General features: G+C 41.8%; 1 protein-coding gene across 1 annotated transcript in view; it reads left to right on the top strand.

Annotated features, from left to right (window-relative positions):
- The window catches only part of LIN52 (lin-52 DREAM MuvB core complex component), a 122760-nt gene extending 110146 nt beyond the window's left edge, over window positions 1-12614 (top strand). The window contains exon 6 of the mRNA XM_053601773.1: window positions 10200-12614. Coding sequence (XP_053457748.1) covers window positions 10200-10255 — 56 coding nt within the window. The 3' untranslated portion in view covers window positions 10256-12614. The remainder of the gene's footprint in view (window positions 1-10199) is intronic.
- The last annotated feature ends 3316 nt before the right edge of the window (window positions 12615-15930 follow it).

Genomic DNA, 15930 nt, shown 5'->3' with positions numbered 1-15930 from the left:
CTCAGTGTTTGCTGGGTTTTACAATTTCATGAGTAAGATTTGTATTTTTTTTAAGTTGTATATTTCTGTGTGTTCCACTTGATGTCGAATCTGTATTCTTAGGTTGTGGGGTTCCATTAAAAATAAATAAATAATTTCAGCCCCTCCTCCCTGTACCCTTCTTTCCCCCTATGCTCATTTTGTATAATATGGTAATGATATCACCTTAGCAGTAATTACAGGTCATCTTCATTTCTTTCATCTCTGCCTGTTCTGATGGCTTCATTCCTTTGACGGAAAAGATTTGGCTCTGGGTGCTATGATTATTTTGTTAAGCATTATTCGAATAGACAGGAGTGAGAGAAATTAATCAATCCAAATGCAATTAGCATCATGTTTAACCCAGTGATGGACGTCTCAAGGTGAAACAGCCAGGGGAGTTTCAGACATTATTATTCAATCCACTGGTTCTTATTTAAATTATAATCAAGAGAGGTTTTTATTGGCTTCTCAGTGTAGAGGTGTAACTCTTTCCCTGCCCTGGGGGTCAAGAAGACTAGGCCTTCATCCTCCCTAGACTTTTAGCTACTGTCAGCACCTCTAAGTGGGAACATTGTCTTAAAATCCAAGTCATTTGAAATAATCTGTACAGCAAACTTGGTCTGATTTTCCTGAGAGTAGAATCTAGCCTATGGATTAAGTTACTATAGTTAACTTGGAACAAAATATTTTATATACTGATCAAGTCACTTTGACTAGTTGTTGTTCCGTCTTAACCTTACATGATAGATTATTGCTGTTCTCATTTTATGGATGAGGATATTAAGACGGAGTGAAGCTACTAGCCCTTGGTTATAAGTGTTTCACCAGGATGCATTACTATGTAAAGACCCCAAAGCATGAATGTTCTGCACAAATTTATGAGTATTTAATAAAAGTTCTAGCCCCCAGAGTATTAATCTGTTGCTTTGATCTCATTGCCTTTCACTCAACTGAGTTTTTCGCTTAAAAGGGGAACCAAGTGAAACTATTAAGTAGGCCTGCGAGGTCCCCCCAAAATAAACAAAATACAAATAAGAAGTTGTTAGTTTTCATTTCTTGAACACAAATCTGGGGGGTTTGTTGTTTTGGTTCATTTTTTTAGTAAGAAGACAATGATGAGAAAACTTGCCTTTTTGAAATTTAGTCTTATCTTGCTCTTAAAAGAAGGCAGGACAAAGAGAGTTGATGGAGAAACAGTCTTTCACCTGAATACATTTTTCAAATGCCTGACAATTAAGATTCTTCTACTTCTGCCTTCAATCTTCAGGCATCATGGCTGACACTTCCCATATTTTATGCTCCTGCTTGATGTTTTATATTCTGAAAATAAATCTGTTGGCTGGATATTTCTGTCCTTTTTTTTTTTTTTCTGTTATGAAAAGCCATTAAAATTATTCTCCATATTGGAACTGTCCAAATTTGTTTACCTGTACATTGAGTCCTGGCTTTTCTTTTTCCTGTTACTTCTTGAGTAAAACATTCTTTGCAAATGACCCTTATAATGAATTGAAGAAAAAAAAAGTTCAACATAAAATTGTCTTTTGCTGAAGTCACTGGAGGGACTATTGTTCTTAGCCACCCTACTTTTTGGAAGAAAAGTTCCTATTGGAATGCTGAGACCCCCTAATAGAAAGAAAATCTGGAAAGTGTGCTCAAAAAAGACTTTTGGGGAGGATTTTGTTAGTCTGTGATAGTTCAGTCACAGCTATAGCATCTAGATAGTTCTTTTCTCAGATATATAGTATTTTAGTCTCCTTTTTGAAATGTTTATATGCCCAAAGAACTTCCGGCAAAAGCCTCAAGGCTGTTTTGCTGACCTTCTAATGCTACTTTTATATATTTTAGAAAACAAGCAAGATTTACCGCAGACTCTGAACTGTGTGTACTTCCCCACAAGAGTTAATTGAGAATGGCAGCAGACCTTACTGTAGCTATACCATCTGCTAGGGACCACCACCTGTCCTAATGGAATGAGGGTCCACTCAGTTGACCCAAAGCTCACTTCAGGGCTGCGCCTGTGGCTCAGTGAGTAAGGCGCCGGCCCCATATGCCGAGGGTGGCGGGTTCAAACCCAGCCCTGGCCAAGCTGCAATCAAAAAATAGCCGGGTGTTGTGGCGTGCGCCTGTAGTCCCAGCTGCTCGGGAGGCTGAGGCAAGAGAATCGCGGAAGCCCAAGAGCTGGAGGTTGCTGTGAGCTGTGTGACGTAACGGCACTCTACCCGAGGGCGGTACAGTGAGACTCTGTCTCTAAAAAAAAAAGCTCACTTCACACATCTCCTTTTTTTTAAGGCAAACATGAAACAGAGTTTATTGAGGAAGAGAAAGGTTAACAGAGCAAGAGCAAGATACGTTTGCCATGGACAGCTAACAAACTCCCATTGTCACAACAAAGAAAGGCCTTACAGCTACTTTTGCTCTGGACAATGGCACTAGCACCAGATGCTCTCTCATCTTAGAGGTATTAAAAAGTGCTTAGTCCTGGGCGGCGCCTGTGGCTCAAGGAGTAGGGCGCTGGTCCCATATGCCAGAGGTGGCGGGTTCAAACCCAGCCCCGGCCAAAAACCACAAAAAAAAAAAAAAAAAGTGCTTAGTTCTTGACTGGAATTATTGATTGCTTAGTGGTACTTTTTGTGCAGAGAACTGACACTGAACTAGCGTAGAGAAGAATCTCACTCTGGCAGACTTCTCTGGAGCTGCTCTGCTGTACGCCAGCTCTGTGCCATAGCAATGGGAAACTTTACACATTCCCATGAGACAGAAATCAGCATTATAAATCACACTGGTTTTCTTTTGCTCTCTTCTGAATAGCTAGCTCCATCTAAAAGCTGACTTGGTCTTTCAGAAGAATCTCCTTCTGTCAGAAAATGTGTCTTTCAATTTATTTAAATCTTCCTAGTATCTAGGACATACATATTACATGTGACTAACTTCACTATTCACCCAGCCTCCTTCATGCTTCTCTTCTGCACAACACATACAATGACTGACAAGTAGATCCCTCTTGTTACAGCTATTAGAGTGCCTTCAAAGTTTCAAGCACTGAAAAAGTAATTTTTTTAAATATATGTTTTTTTTTAGAGACAAGGTCTCACTCTGTTATCCAGGTTGGAGTGTGGTCATGCAGTCATAGCTCACTGCAGCCTCAAACCCCTGGCCTCAAGTGATCCTCCTGCCTCAGCCTCCCAAGCAGCTAGGACCACAGACATGTACTGCCATGCCCAGCTAAAAAAAATTTTTTTTTTTTTTTTGAGATGGGGTCTCATTGTGTTGCCCAGGCTGGTCACAAACTCCTGACCTCAAGCAATCCACCCACTTCACCTCTCAAAGTGCTGGGATTATAGGCATGAGCTACCACACCCAGCCCAAAGAAGTAATTTTCTTTAAAAACTATAATTTTAACAAATGGCATCATTTCTACAGAACATCTGCTTTGAAGCTAATTAAATATGTTTTAGTACATTGATTTAAACAAAACTAGGATTTTTTGTGTTCCTTTTTGTTAGAAGTCCTACTAGTATAGTTGAGGAGGGTAGCTGCCTCTAATACCCAATGTTGCTCTAGCAGGGCTTAATTTGCCAGAGTAGATGTCTTATACAGATAAAAGTCACTCATGCTACCATTTGTTTTGCATTTGAGGATTTTTTTTTTTTTTTAGACAGAATGTCACTCTGTTGCCCCAGGCTAGAGTGCTATGACATCAGCCTAGCTCACAGCACCTCAAACTCCTAGATTCAAGCCATCGTCCTGCCTCAGCCTCCTGAAGAGCTGGGACTGCAGGCACCTGCCACAACATCAAACTCTTTTTTTCTATTTTTAGTAGATATGAGGTCTCTTGCTTAAGCTGGTCTCAAACTCCTGAGATCAAGCGCTCTTCCTGTCTCGGCCTTGCAAATCTTTTAAGAAATAGTTAGGTCTCATTTTGTGGCTCCTGGTGCTGTACGTGCCCTTATTTGATGCAGACCTGGTGAAGCAGTGGCTAAGGAGATGCCAATGCTCGTCATGAGTGACAGAAAGGCCAAGAAAGGAGTCAAGACTCAGAACAATGGCATCTGAAGATGGCAGGATAGTTCTGTGGTGCAGTTTAAGTTCAAGAAGCATATACCACTTAATAAACTAATGAACACCTATTATGAACAACAGTTCATCATGAAGCTGGGTGGTTTCCAATTTGATGGGCAGCCAATTAATGAGACAGATTTACCAGTTGAAAGTGGAGTTTGAAGATAAAATTGAAATGTTTCAGCGGCAGACAGAAGGTGTCTATTATAAAGGAAACCTGCTTTTTAGTCCAGAACTCCATTCCCGCAGGCTGAGAACAGATTCTCAGAGAACAACTTGATTGTACTGTATCCTACTCCAGTATGGATTTCTCTCTTCTTTCATTTGTCTCTTCCTCATGCCTTTATTGTACAGAGTGACTGACATTTGTACGCAAGCATATTGCCTTTTTCTTTTTAATGGTCCATGGTATGTTTTGATAACTATCAGATGGAGATGGGATGGGGGAAAAATACTGATTCTGTGAACATAACCCTTTCTCCATTTTTATTCCACTCTTATCTTTATATTTTATGAAGTTATTTTGCTCTCACCACTTAACAAAAACCAACAACAAAGGTTTGGCACCTGTAACTCAGTGGTTAGGGTGCTGGCCACATACACTTGGGCTGGTGGGTTCAAACCCAGCTCAGGCCTGCTAAAACAACAATGACAACTACAGAAAGAAAAAAAATACAGCTGGACATTGTGGCAGGCACCTGTAGTCCCAGCTACTTGGGAGGCTAAGGGAAGAGAATCTCTTAAGCCCAAGAGTTGGAGGTTACTCTGAGCTGTGATGCTATGGCACTGTTCCGAGGGCAACACGGTAAAACTTTGTTTCAAAAACAACAACAACAAAAAAATCCTTGTATACCATGTTCAATTTTAATGTTTCTCATTTGTCATTTTAAACCCAAGAGTAATTTTACAACTTTTTTGTACATACTTGTTACATGTAGGACAATATGCTTTAAGTAGAGATAAATTACAATAAACTTTTTGTTTGAAATGAGAGAAAGAGATACACAATAGCTAGCATTTACTGAGTCTCATGTGACCTTTTTATTAATCCCCACCTGGAACAGATGAGGAAACTGAAGCTCAGAAAGATTACTTGGTAACTTGCTTGTGGTGATCCAGGGTCAGTATAGGAGCTAAAGTTCAAATCCAAGTGCCTCCAGTGCTAGGTAGACATCTTGTTCTTTTCACAATGTTATATTGTCTCCTTTGTTTCCTGGCCACTCTTTAGTTAGAGTCCCTAACTAAAGGGACTAATTAAAGTCTAAATTAGGGACTAAAGTCCCTAATTAAAGTCTCTAACTTTAGTTAGAGTCACAGCCTTCTGGATGTGAGAAAACCAGTTGGAAAATAACTTCTTCACTCACAAATATTTTTAATTATATCGAGGCACAGAAATGTTTAGTTTGCACTAGAATTGAAAAGCAAATATTATGAGTTTCTTCCATTTCATTAAAGAGTTATTTAATCTTTGCATTGTTCCCTACATAAAAGCTGAGCAGAATTTTTTCAGGCAATTTCCTCAAAGTTATAATCTAGAAAATCTTTCTGTAATAAAACCCATATGTCATTGGAGAAAGGTGCAAAGCCCTGGCAGAGAGGGTTGGTCTTGAGAGGGATTCTGCACCCAATCTCGTTAACCAGGGTGCCTCTGATAATCCCTCATCCCCTCACCAGTGAGAAATCAATCTGTACCACTGAATCTTTTTCAACCAGCCACCAGAAAATTTACTGCAGAGAAGACAGTTTGGGGATAGTCATTGTGGAAAGGGAGCCAGAGGCAAGGCTAAATGTAAGATGGAGGAATTGGAAAGTCTAAAGAAGAGATTATATTAAACTACACACCACCTTCAGAGAAAGCAGGAGATTATATTAAACTTCACACCATCTTCAGAGAAAGCAGGATGGAGCCCTCCTTTCATCCCTGACCTAAGTATACCTAGCTATTTACAGCAGCCATGTACCTGACAGCCCTAGAGGTAGTGCAAAGAGGGCAGTGGAAACTCAGAAGTTGATTGTAGTTTATCCATTTGCTGCCTTTCAATGTGTATGAATAGTCCCTTTTCCACACTCTGCAGCAATTCACGTGTTAACCCTAACTACAGTGACAGTCTGCATTGTGGCTTTTTCAGTTGAGATCTAAGCACAACATAGGAGGACCTATAAGTCATGATTTGACAAGGGGCTCGTGCTTCTTTTCTGCACAGTAGACACCATGGTGGTTGATGGTCAGTGGATCCCTCTGGGCATAGTTACTAGAATGGTAGTAGTGTTGCCTTCCTGTTGAAACTTATAGTCCTGGAGAATAAATCCAGAATCTGAAAATAGTTAATAGAATTCACTGACTAGATAAAACCCTCTGAGCAATCTTGTTGTCTCTAGAATTATTTTCTATATAATACATTCTAGGAAAAAAAGAACCAAGAGAGAATGAAGGAGCTAGAAGTGCCAAGCTGAAGAGAATGTAGTCTTATCTTAGCTATTTATTCTAGGATTACACCAAGCTGTTACTTTTGGGAAGAAGAAGGGCAGAACTAGGCATAGGGAAACGGAAATATCTTTCTCTCCTCTGTAAGCAGGCAGTAGCCATCTCTAAAGGTTTTTCCCTAAGGAGATTTGAAATCCTTGGTGGGAGGTTTTTTTTTTTAGTAAAACACATTTATATATAAAATCCTACTGGAATGTGTGTCTGTGTGTGTGCACGCACACATGAGGAATATAGAATAGTAGCAGAAGGCTGTCTCCCTACTCCTAATGGGATTTTGTAGCAGCATGTGTGAGTTTGTTTCAGAAGTCAAAAATGAACAGATGTTGGTATAAATTACCTCTGTGTCTGATGTCTTGCAAATTAAAAGCGCGGTTGGCATCACTAAACAATTTCGCTAGGTTTGTGGGGGGCGGGGGGTGCAGTTAGCAGGCGGTGATTACTGTAGCCGGTTGGTAAGAATCTTCACAATCCCGCAGTACAGGAGAGAGCAAGGATAAGGAAATGGGGAATAAAATAAGGGCTATATGAATTAATCAGAGATGTTAACATCTCTGATGACAAGTGAACAGGAGGGCACATACTCTGGAGCAGCCCCTGACCCACAGCAATTTCTTGGTGCACAAAAAGGGGTTGGTGCTTAGGATCTGATTTATAGGGCACAGCCCTCTTTTAGGGAGCGGCTGTGTCACACATTCGTATATCTCCTATATGGGACTGGCGAGTAGGGAAACTTTCTCCCCTCCCATGTAAGAGATGATGTCTTTTGAATTACTTCTACTTTTATGGTGGTTTCCTGCAGCTCTGTATAGTTGGATTAGGTTGAAGGGGGAGGAATGATTGAGTGGAAAGGGGTTGTTAAAAAGGATTGGTTAAATTCAAGGAGAGCTTGCCACTGGAGAAACTTCAGAATATCCGTTTATTTTTCCTTGTATGCCCTTTAGTCCCCTAAATAGTTTAGGTCTTTAAAAAAATCTAAGTCTTAAAATATTATTCTCCCATTTGGGAAAAACAATAAGGAATTAGTAAGTGTCAAGGGCAGCAAGTAGAAATCATTAGGGAAATCAGTGTGGTGCTCCAGGCCCAGAGCTTTTAAAACAAGGCTCAGTTCTCCCCAGTAGAGTTTTGTATCACCCATGCCAGGTTTCCAGAGCACCTGCTTCTAACCATGCTGCAAGATCACTTCTTACCTTTTTAAAGACCTTAATAAGCATTCAGAGTAGGCAGGTAACCTATCCAATAGAAAGAAATGATGAGACCCACTTTGCCCAAAAGTATGTAAAGTTTTTTTCCCCTAAGGCTGAGGAAAAAGATTCCAAGGAATGAGGGGATATTTGAGATTATAAGCCTCCATTATCACCATGTATTCATTCACTCAGAAAGTACTGAGCACAGGTTGGGCACAGTGACTCACACTGTAATCCCAGTATTTCAGGAGGCCAAGGCAGGAGGATCACTTGAGGCCAGAAGTTCAAGACCACCGTGGGCAAAAGAGCAAGACTACATCTCTACTAAAAAAATTTTAAATAGCTGGGTGTGGGGACAGGCACCTGTAGTCCCAGTAGCTTAGGAGGCTGAGCCAGGAAGATTATTTGAGCCCAGGAATTTGAAGCTGTATTGAGCTATGATCACACCACTATACTCTAGCCTGGACAAGGGAGAGTGAGACTTTGTCTCCAAAAATAAATACAGAGTATAAGAGTAAGAGAACTTAATTACTTACCTACCTCTAAAAGTATTATGTTAATAATTACTATATACCAAGCATCTTGATTATTGCTAATATCCAAAGGAAAAATAGTGCAGGCAGCATTTACATACTACCCATTATAGGTCAAGAAACTGAGGCTCAGCATGTCATCCACCTGCTAAGTGCTAGAGCTAGAACTTAAACTCAAATCCTGTGTTCTCTGGAAGAAGCTGCTTCCCGTGGTCAAGAAAGTACTTAATTGAATTTCTTTTAGAGTAGTTAGTCCATGACCCCAGATCTCTCCATTAACTTGGCATTACTTCCATCAAGGGAAATGATTTTCCTTGCCAAATAAGCAAAGTATGTTTAAAAAGACTCCTGCAATGTAGAGAATGGAGCGCAGAGAGCCACTAACTAGTCTTCTTATTTGTGTGTGGAAGGGACGGAAACTAAAATGTATTGCACCCCTACTTGGTTCTAGTTCTTTTGAATATTGTTATTCAGGCAACCAACATTTATTCAACAGATAGGATCACTAAACAATCTCTGCCCTCAGTTCTTACCTTTTAGTGGTGGAGACAAGCACATAAGCAAGTAATTGCACGCAAGTCTTGTGGGGACTTTGAGTGTATAGGGTTTCATGTACATCCACAACAGAAGGAATGGTCAGTTTGATTTGGGCTCTGGTGAGGTTGCGGGCATATGAAGCAAGACCCAGCACTAGGGCTTCTTCTCCTGGTTAATGGGATTTCCCTTCCTTTCACTGGAGCTCAGGAACTAGTGAAAGGGGATGTATAGCTTGAAGTTATTAAATGGTGACAGAGTTTGTGTTTTTCTTCACTGTACAAATAAAAAAGGAACTGCTAAACTTAAATTGGGGCAGCGGCGAGTGGGAACTTACTCGTCTAGTACCATTTGCTCTGGGCTTGGGAAAGGAGGTGAGGGCCAACGTCTTCCTCATTCCTGAAGGTGTCTCCATGGCTACCTGACTTCTTGGGAGGCCACACAGCCTGCCTTGTGCCCACTGCATGCTTCCAGAAGACTTCTGGCTTATAGGGCCAGCTATCAGAAACTTTCAGCACTGTTACATCCATTTAAGAGATCCAGAAAGATGACCCTGGGGGATGAGGGAGAAAGGGGTGTTATACTACGTATGCATTTTAAAGATTTGTTTGACAGAGCTAAAATGGGGGAGGGGTGCTTCTGGAGTAGCCCTTGTAATTGAGAAATGTTTTACTTTCATTTTGGAGCCTATACGTGGGAAAGTAGCTATATAAACGCACTTGTAACTACAACATTCAGAGATTGATGGTGCTGAAAGTCAGAGAAAGACACATAAACCTTGCCTTACTATATTAAATATCTAAGGACTGACAATGCCAAGAGAGAGAAGACCAAAGCTCTATAAACCCTGCTTTATTACACCATCCACAGATGAACTGCACTGAGGGAATATAAACTCTGTTATATTACAGTATCCAGGGACTACCAGTCCTGAGAGATGGGGTGAATGATCTCTAATTTCAATTTGAGATTATAAATGTCCAGAGACCAACAACCCAAAGAAGACTCTAATCTTGGTTGAATTTTAGCCTCCCAAGAGCAACCCCCCCTGAGATAGTGAACATGAGTATTAAGCTAAGATTCTTGGGAAAGAGAAAGGTAGGTTTAGGGGGAATTCCCTGATACATTTTTTGAAGGTGGATGATGAAGACTTCCCCAGTTGGCCTATATAGCACTTGCCAACTTCAGAATAGCTTTGTGTGGTTTTAGTTCTCAACAGTGGTTTGTTTTTCCTCCTTTTTGGAAGTTAGAAGTGATTGTATCTGTTGCGGTAGTAACTGGATACACAACTTAAATCAATTTGCATTTTTTAAATTAAATCATCCTGTGATCCTTTTTTCAGATTTCAGATTTTCATTGATCTTTCATTTGCTTTGATTCCAGCCAGAGAAATGACACGAGGGAAATTCCTCAACATTCTAGAGAAGCCCAAGAAGTAGCAGCTGCTGGTGGACAGGATGTCCTGGGAACTGTAACCAAGCTCCCTTTCCAGTGCAGCTCTGACGATGCACGCCTCACTGCTTCCTCCGGGGAGGCCAAGGATGGACCTCCAGGACTGCGCCTCTCCCCTAGTCCTGGCACGCTGTACCTCTGAGGATGCTCAGTGGCAAGAGAAGAATCTGCTCTAACCAAGGATCATTCCAGTCATTCAGTCAGCTTCCACACTTTGACCTTCTTACCTTCAGAGGGCTTATTGTTCTTAAATATCAAAGTCCTGCTTTATCATTTCCAGAAGTGATTCAGGAGCCCCAGGATCCTACAGCTGATTTGACTCAGTCATGGAAGTCATTTGTGACATTTTGATTGAATGGGTGCTTTTGAGTTGTACTTCATGTCTTAAGAAGTATTTATGAGACAAGGAGACCAGAGACCACCTAGATTCTGGATCAGACCATACAGTCTGACCTGTGAACAATCCAGTATGTACTGGGTTCAAGAATCCCCAGCTGTAGAAACCAGAATCTTCTCAAAATGTACACATGCTTTTTAAACTCTGCACTTCTCCTGATCATCCCATCGCCCAACCCTACCTCCCAGCCCTGCCTTCCAGTTCTGACTCCAGGCAAAGAGATCCCTGACTAGAGAGTCCCTCCTAGAATTAGCCTGTATAGTAAAGGCCCATGCAAGTTGCATTGGGCTCTAGACCTCAAGACCAATCTAAAGGTGACAGAAAGGACTTTTAAGTTCTAGTTAATCTGCTATAGATTCAAGAAGTCAATATGGCCTGAAAGATAGAAGACAGTGGCTTATAGGAGTTGCCATTTGGTTGAAAACTGGAGACCATAATTGACCTTACAGGAACATGCTGAGTTGGTGGCAATGTTTTGTCCCTTCTTATAACACATATCAGATAGTTCATCTGTGTAACAGAAACCTACACACATGTGCACTCACACACGCACACAAAAGAAGAAGAATTTCCTGACCTAAATGCAGCTCTCGTGGAATTCTTCACCAGTTATCTGCCTCTGCGTTAAAACCTGAAACTCAAGCACACGGATAAAATCCACTGTGCTGGCCAGAACCTAGCATCTGATGTTTTGAGAAGTACATGGAGTTTTCTTTTCTTTTTTTTTTTTTAATTCAACAGATATTTATTGGCCATTGGAAATGTGTCAGCCAATTTTCTAAGCACTTGAGGAGACACTTTAGTGAATATAATTGATAAATTCCATGCCCTCCTTAGCCTTACATTTAGTAGAACAGGACAATAACTGAAAAGCATGGTAGGAAATTATACCTTATGTTCTAAGTAGATGAGTACTATGGCACGATATATACTCGCATATTTATTTTACACATTGCATCAGACCGGTAGCTCAGAAAGCTTCTGGCGTGGAGGGAACATTTTTTAGGGTGGATTCTCTCACGCGTCCTCATGTGGTGGTAGTAAGTGGATGGCTGACAGTAGCTTCTGTGGCAAAGGGAACATAGAGCTTCTCTCCTGTGTGGATTCTCACCTGAGTTTTTGCAGGTTGGTTTTATGGCTGATGGACTTGCACACAATGTATGGAGCTTCTAAACTTTATGAAAAGCATATCCTGTGGCAACAGTCTGATAGTATTTGGACACAAAAGTTGTGGTCAAGTGTTTTGGTCTTGAATGCCTATGCTAGAGGACAGCACTCTTCAATTTAATAGCTGGTCCATTGACTATTTTCTGACATTTGTGCCTTGTTCCCATGCTACAATTAATGCCATTTGACCATCCGTGCTACTTTATTTATTGAAAGAAAAAAAAATTGAGCACGAGACACAAAGAATGAGTATGAGAAGTGAAGCTTTCTGCTGGGGTGCTACGTGGAAGGTTAGGTTACAGAAGCTTCGATTTTAAGTTAAGCTTACTATTGACATTTCTTTATCTCATTAAACACGGTTGAAGAGTGTGTGTTGTGTGTGTGTGGCAAAAAATCGTGCCATAATGTCAAATTTTTCCTTTGCTCTGTTTTTGAGAGTTGGTGGCGTTAGGCACTTTTAAGTGTTTGGGGAAATTGATTGAAATACCTCCCCCAAACCAACTCAAGTTTGTAACCAGAAGCCAGGTAGTTGGTTTTCTGGTCTGCTTTGGCCTCCTTCTTTTACTGTCATCTTACTCACCAGCACTTAATGTAAGTAGATGTTTTAGAATTGCAATATTTATTGGTTTTATATTTGTCATCTTAGAAATGTTCATGATGTATTTTTATATTAATAATATAAATTTATGTACAGTGTGTATGTATATGTATTTCAGGATATTAGAGGATTATACTTTGTACGTGATGGTTTCTGTGTCTTCATAATAAATATGTCCCTTTTATAGGAGGGTGAGTTTTTCCTCAGAAGACTGGGTTGTACATGTAAAGCAAAGAGCTCATCAGAAGTACAACTATAATGACAAATAATCCACTAGCTTCCCCTTTACTAACTTAGTGGGTGGTTTCATCTTCTTGGTCTCTCAGCTTCCAGTCTATCCTATCAGCCAATCCTGCTCATTACTGCTCAACTCCGTAAAGTAGTACTTAGAAACCTTCAATACCTCCCCATGCCCACTAATAAGGTCTGGATCTCTTGACCTGGCATTTTAAGACTCTACATGTAAACCTAATGGTTTGGTTTCCTTCCTCTCCTATATGTGAAGTCTCTGTTCCAGCTACTATAAACAATTCCCAGTTGCTCACTTGAGTGCCCTTGCTCATGCCAGTGAGTTTCTAGAGTCTCACATCCCTTTAGACCCATCAACCCTATCTTCCCTATAAGCCCTGGTGATCCGGCTGGAAGTGATCCTTCCCCCTGCCTTCCTAACAGCATTATATATGTTGACTGTGACTCTTACCACACCCTACCTTATATTTAAGTGATCTGAGCAGATGGCTTCCTGCCTTGTGAATTATAAGCTCCTCAAGGTTATGCCTGTCTCCTACACAACTAGTTCTTCAGTATCTTCTTTGAACTGCAGTTCAAGACCTATCTGACTGCAGACTTTCAGTTATCCATGATGAATTGAAAACAAGTATTTTTCTGCTACCTGTGAAATTCCTTAGTGTGAGTTTTGACCATGTTCAAGAACTAGAGAAGAGAAAGTACTCATTCGTGCTACTTCCATCACCCATGGATAGTTTCCCTGCTCTAGACCAGACCATACCCTTTTAGAGAAAGCATTTTGTGATCTAGAAAAGCATGGCTGATGGACTAAACAGGGACAGCATTATGAATGTCCTAAGTCTTGAGAAACTGTTTTTCCAATAAGTAATGACTTGTCAGGTTTTTTTTCTCCATTTCCATTTGCCATTCCAAATACTATCCTGTAATGCGTGTCTTGGCTTTTAGGAGCATTGTCTTAAAAGCATAGCACTGGAGCTTTAATCCTTTTTAGAATCTTTTCTTGGGCGGCGCCTGTGGCTCAGCGAGTAGGGCGCCGGCCCCATATGCCGAGGGTGGCGGGTTCAAACCCAGCCCCGGTCAAACTGCAACAACAAAAATAGCCGGGCGTTGTGGCGGGCGCCTGTAGTCCCAGCTACTCGGGAGGCTGAGGCAAGAGAATTGCGGAAGCCCAGGAGTTGGAGGTTGCTGTGAGCCGTGTGACGCCACGGCACTCTACCCGAGGGTGGTACAGTGAGACTCTGTCTCCACAAAAAAAAAAAAAAAAAAAAAAAAAGAATCTTTTCTTACCAGTAGTCTCATTGCTTTTTGCTCTCTTTGGTCTCAGATTTGGGGCATCTGCTGATTTTCTTGGCTTTCCATCCATAGTTAGAGCACTTAAAATTTCACAGGATAGGGTGGCACCTGTGGCTCAGTGGGCAGGGCGCCGGCCCTATATACCAAGGGTGTGGGTTCAAACCCAGCCCCGGCCAAACTGAACAACAACAAAAAAAAATAGCCAGGCATTGTGGCAGGCACCTGTAGTCCCAGCTACTCGGGAGGCTGAGGCAAGAGAATTGCCTAAGCCCAGGAGTTGGGAGGTTGCTGTGAGCTGTGTGAAGCCACGGCACTCTACTGAGGGCAATAAAGTGAGACTCTGTCTCTACAAAAAAAAAAGTTCACAGGATATTAATTGTGTTGATACTGAAATGCCATTATTAATTTTTCTTTATCATTTCACTGCCCATTTGTCTTTTTTTTTGAGACACAGTCTCAAGCTGTTGCCCTAGGTAGAGTGTCGTGGTGTCACAGCTCACAGCAACCTCAAACTCCGGGGCTTAACGGATTCTCTTGCCTCAGCCTCCCAGTTAGCTGGGACTACAGGTGCCCACCACAACGCTCAGCTTTTTTTTTTTTTTTTTTTTTTGCAATTGTCATTGTTTTAGCTGGCCTGGGCCAGGTTCAAACCCAACCGGCCAGCATCCTACCCACTGAGCTATGAGTGCCACCCCGCTTTTATCTTATTTTTTAAATGGACACTTGCTAACACCTTGGTTTTGGTTTTCTGGGTGCTGTTTATTATAGCTTTTCTGGGCTCACCCAAAGCAGAGCAGTGAAAATGGAACTGGTGAAAGTCATCCCATTGTCCCTATGGTTTCAGAAGGATTTCTGGACTTTAATAGGAGCTTTGTAATGAAGCCGAGAAATCCCATTTCCAATGGGATGCCCTGATCCCTTCTGTTTCCTCCAGGATTGAGGCATCACAGGAAGGTGAACAGGCAGAACAGCACATGGGAAAGGGACAGGTGGGGCAAGGTAGATAGTCCCAAGGGTCAGATAACATGGTTTCTGACTAGTTCTAACTAATTCCATCTCCATGCATTTGGGTAGGTTTCCTATTTTCTGTTTCCTCAGCTGCTTAAGACTATCTGGTATCTGCAAGTACTTCATTTCACTGGAGAACCTTGCCATCCCCACCCCCAGAGAGCAGACAAACAATGGTTCAAATTCATAAATTCTGACAGACTACAACTACTTTTCCTGTCTATTTAGGCTTCTTGGCACTTTGGAGAATGTCCCTGACTATGCCTGAAGAGGCCACCAGTCTTCCTACCCTTTGCCCAGCACGTTTCTTATTGAGCATTTGGGGGCTTCACATGGTACCAGGTGTAGCTATGGGGCTCCTGGTTGGCATGAGTGCTGGCAGAGCCTGTTAATTAGCACAGGAACACTCCCAAGCTCCATTAGCTGGGCCAGGCATTTGGAACCTTCGCCTTCTGTGGGCCCCTTCCTCCTAATGAGAGCTGGAAGAAGGGCCTCACAAAACACTGCCTCAGAATAATATTCTGCTTTGTCCCCACCAGTAACCAGGGCTGACAGGATCACTCTGTCCATTTCTCTTCTAATTAGCACAATTCCAGCATGGCCTGAGCCAGCAAATGGAGAAAAGCGATCAAAAGCGATCGGACAACCGTACCGAATCACAAACACAAAGAGGGCCATTCCCCATAATTAGGTGAGACAATTCCTCAGTCTTTTCTCGGCTGGAGTTTGCCGCTAAGACTCTTGCTGTTTGGGTCCCAGCAACACAAGTTACATGTCTCCCTGGGACACTAATAAGCCCCAAATTGTCTTCCGCTTCACACAACTCTAACCAGAGGACAGATGCGGGGATGGGGGTGGGGAGCAGGCAGCACAGTGAAGGGACAGGGTCTCTAAACAAGCAGCTGCTGTGATGTTTCCCCAACTCCAAGAAGCAGACATCCAGGTTGTGG

This window comes from Nycticebus coucang, chromosome 9, assembly GCF_027406575.1.
Source record: "Nycticebus coucang isolate mNycCou1 chromosome 9, mNycCou1.pri, whole genome shotgun sequence".
Lineage (NCBI taxonomy): Eukaryota > Metazoa > Chordata > Mammalia > Primates > Lorisidae > Nycticebus > Nycticebus coucang.
The sequence above is the reverse complement of the archived record's forward strand: the minus strand, read 5'-3'. Positions and strand labels throughout refer to the sequence as shown.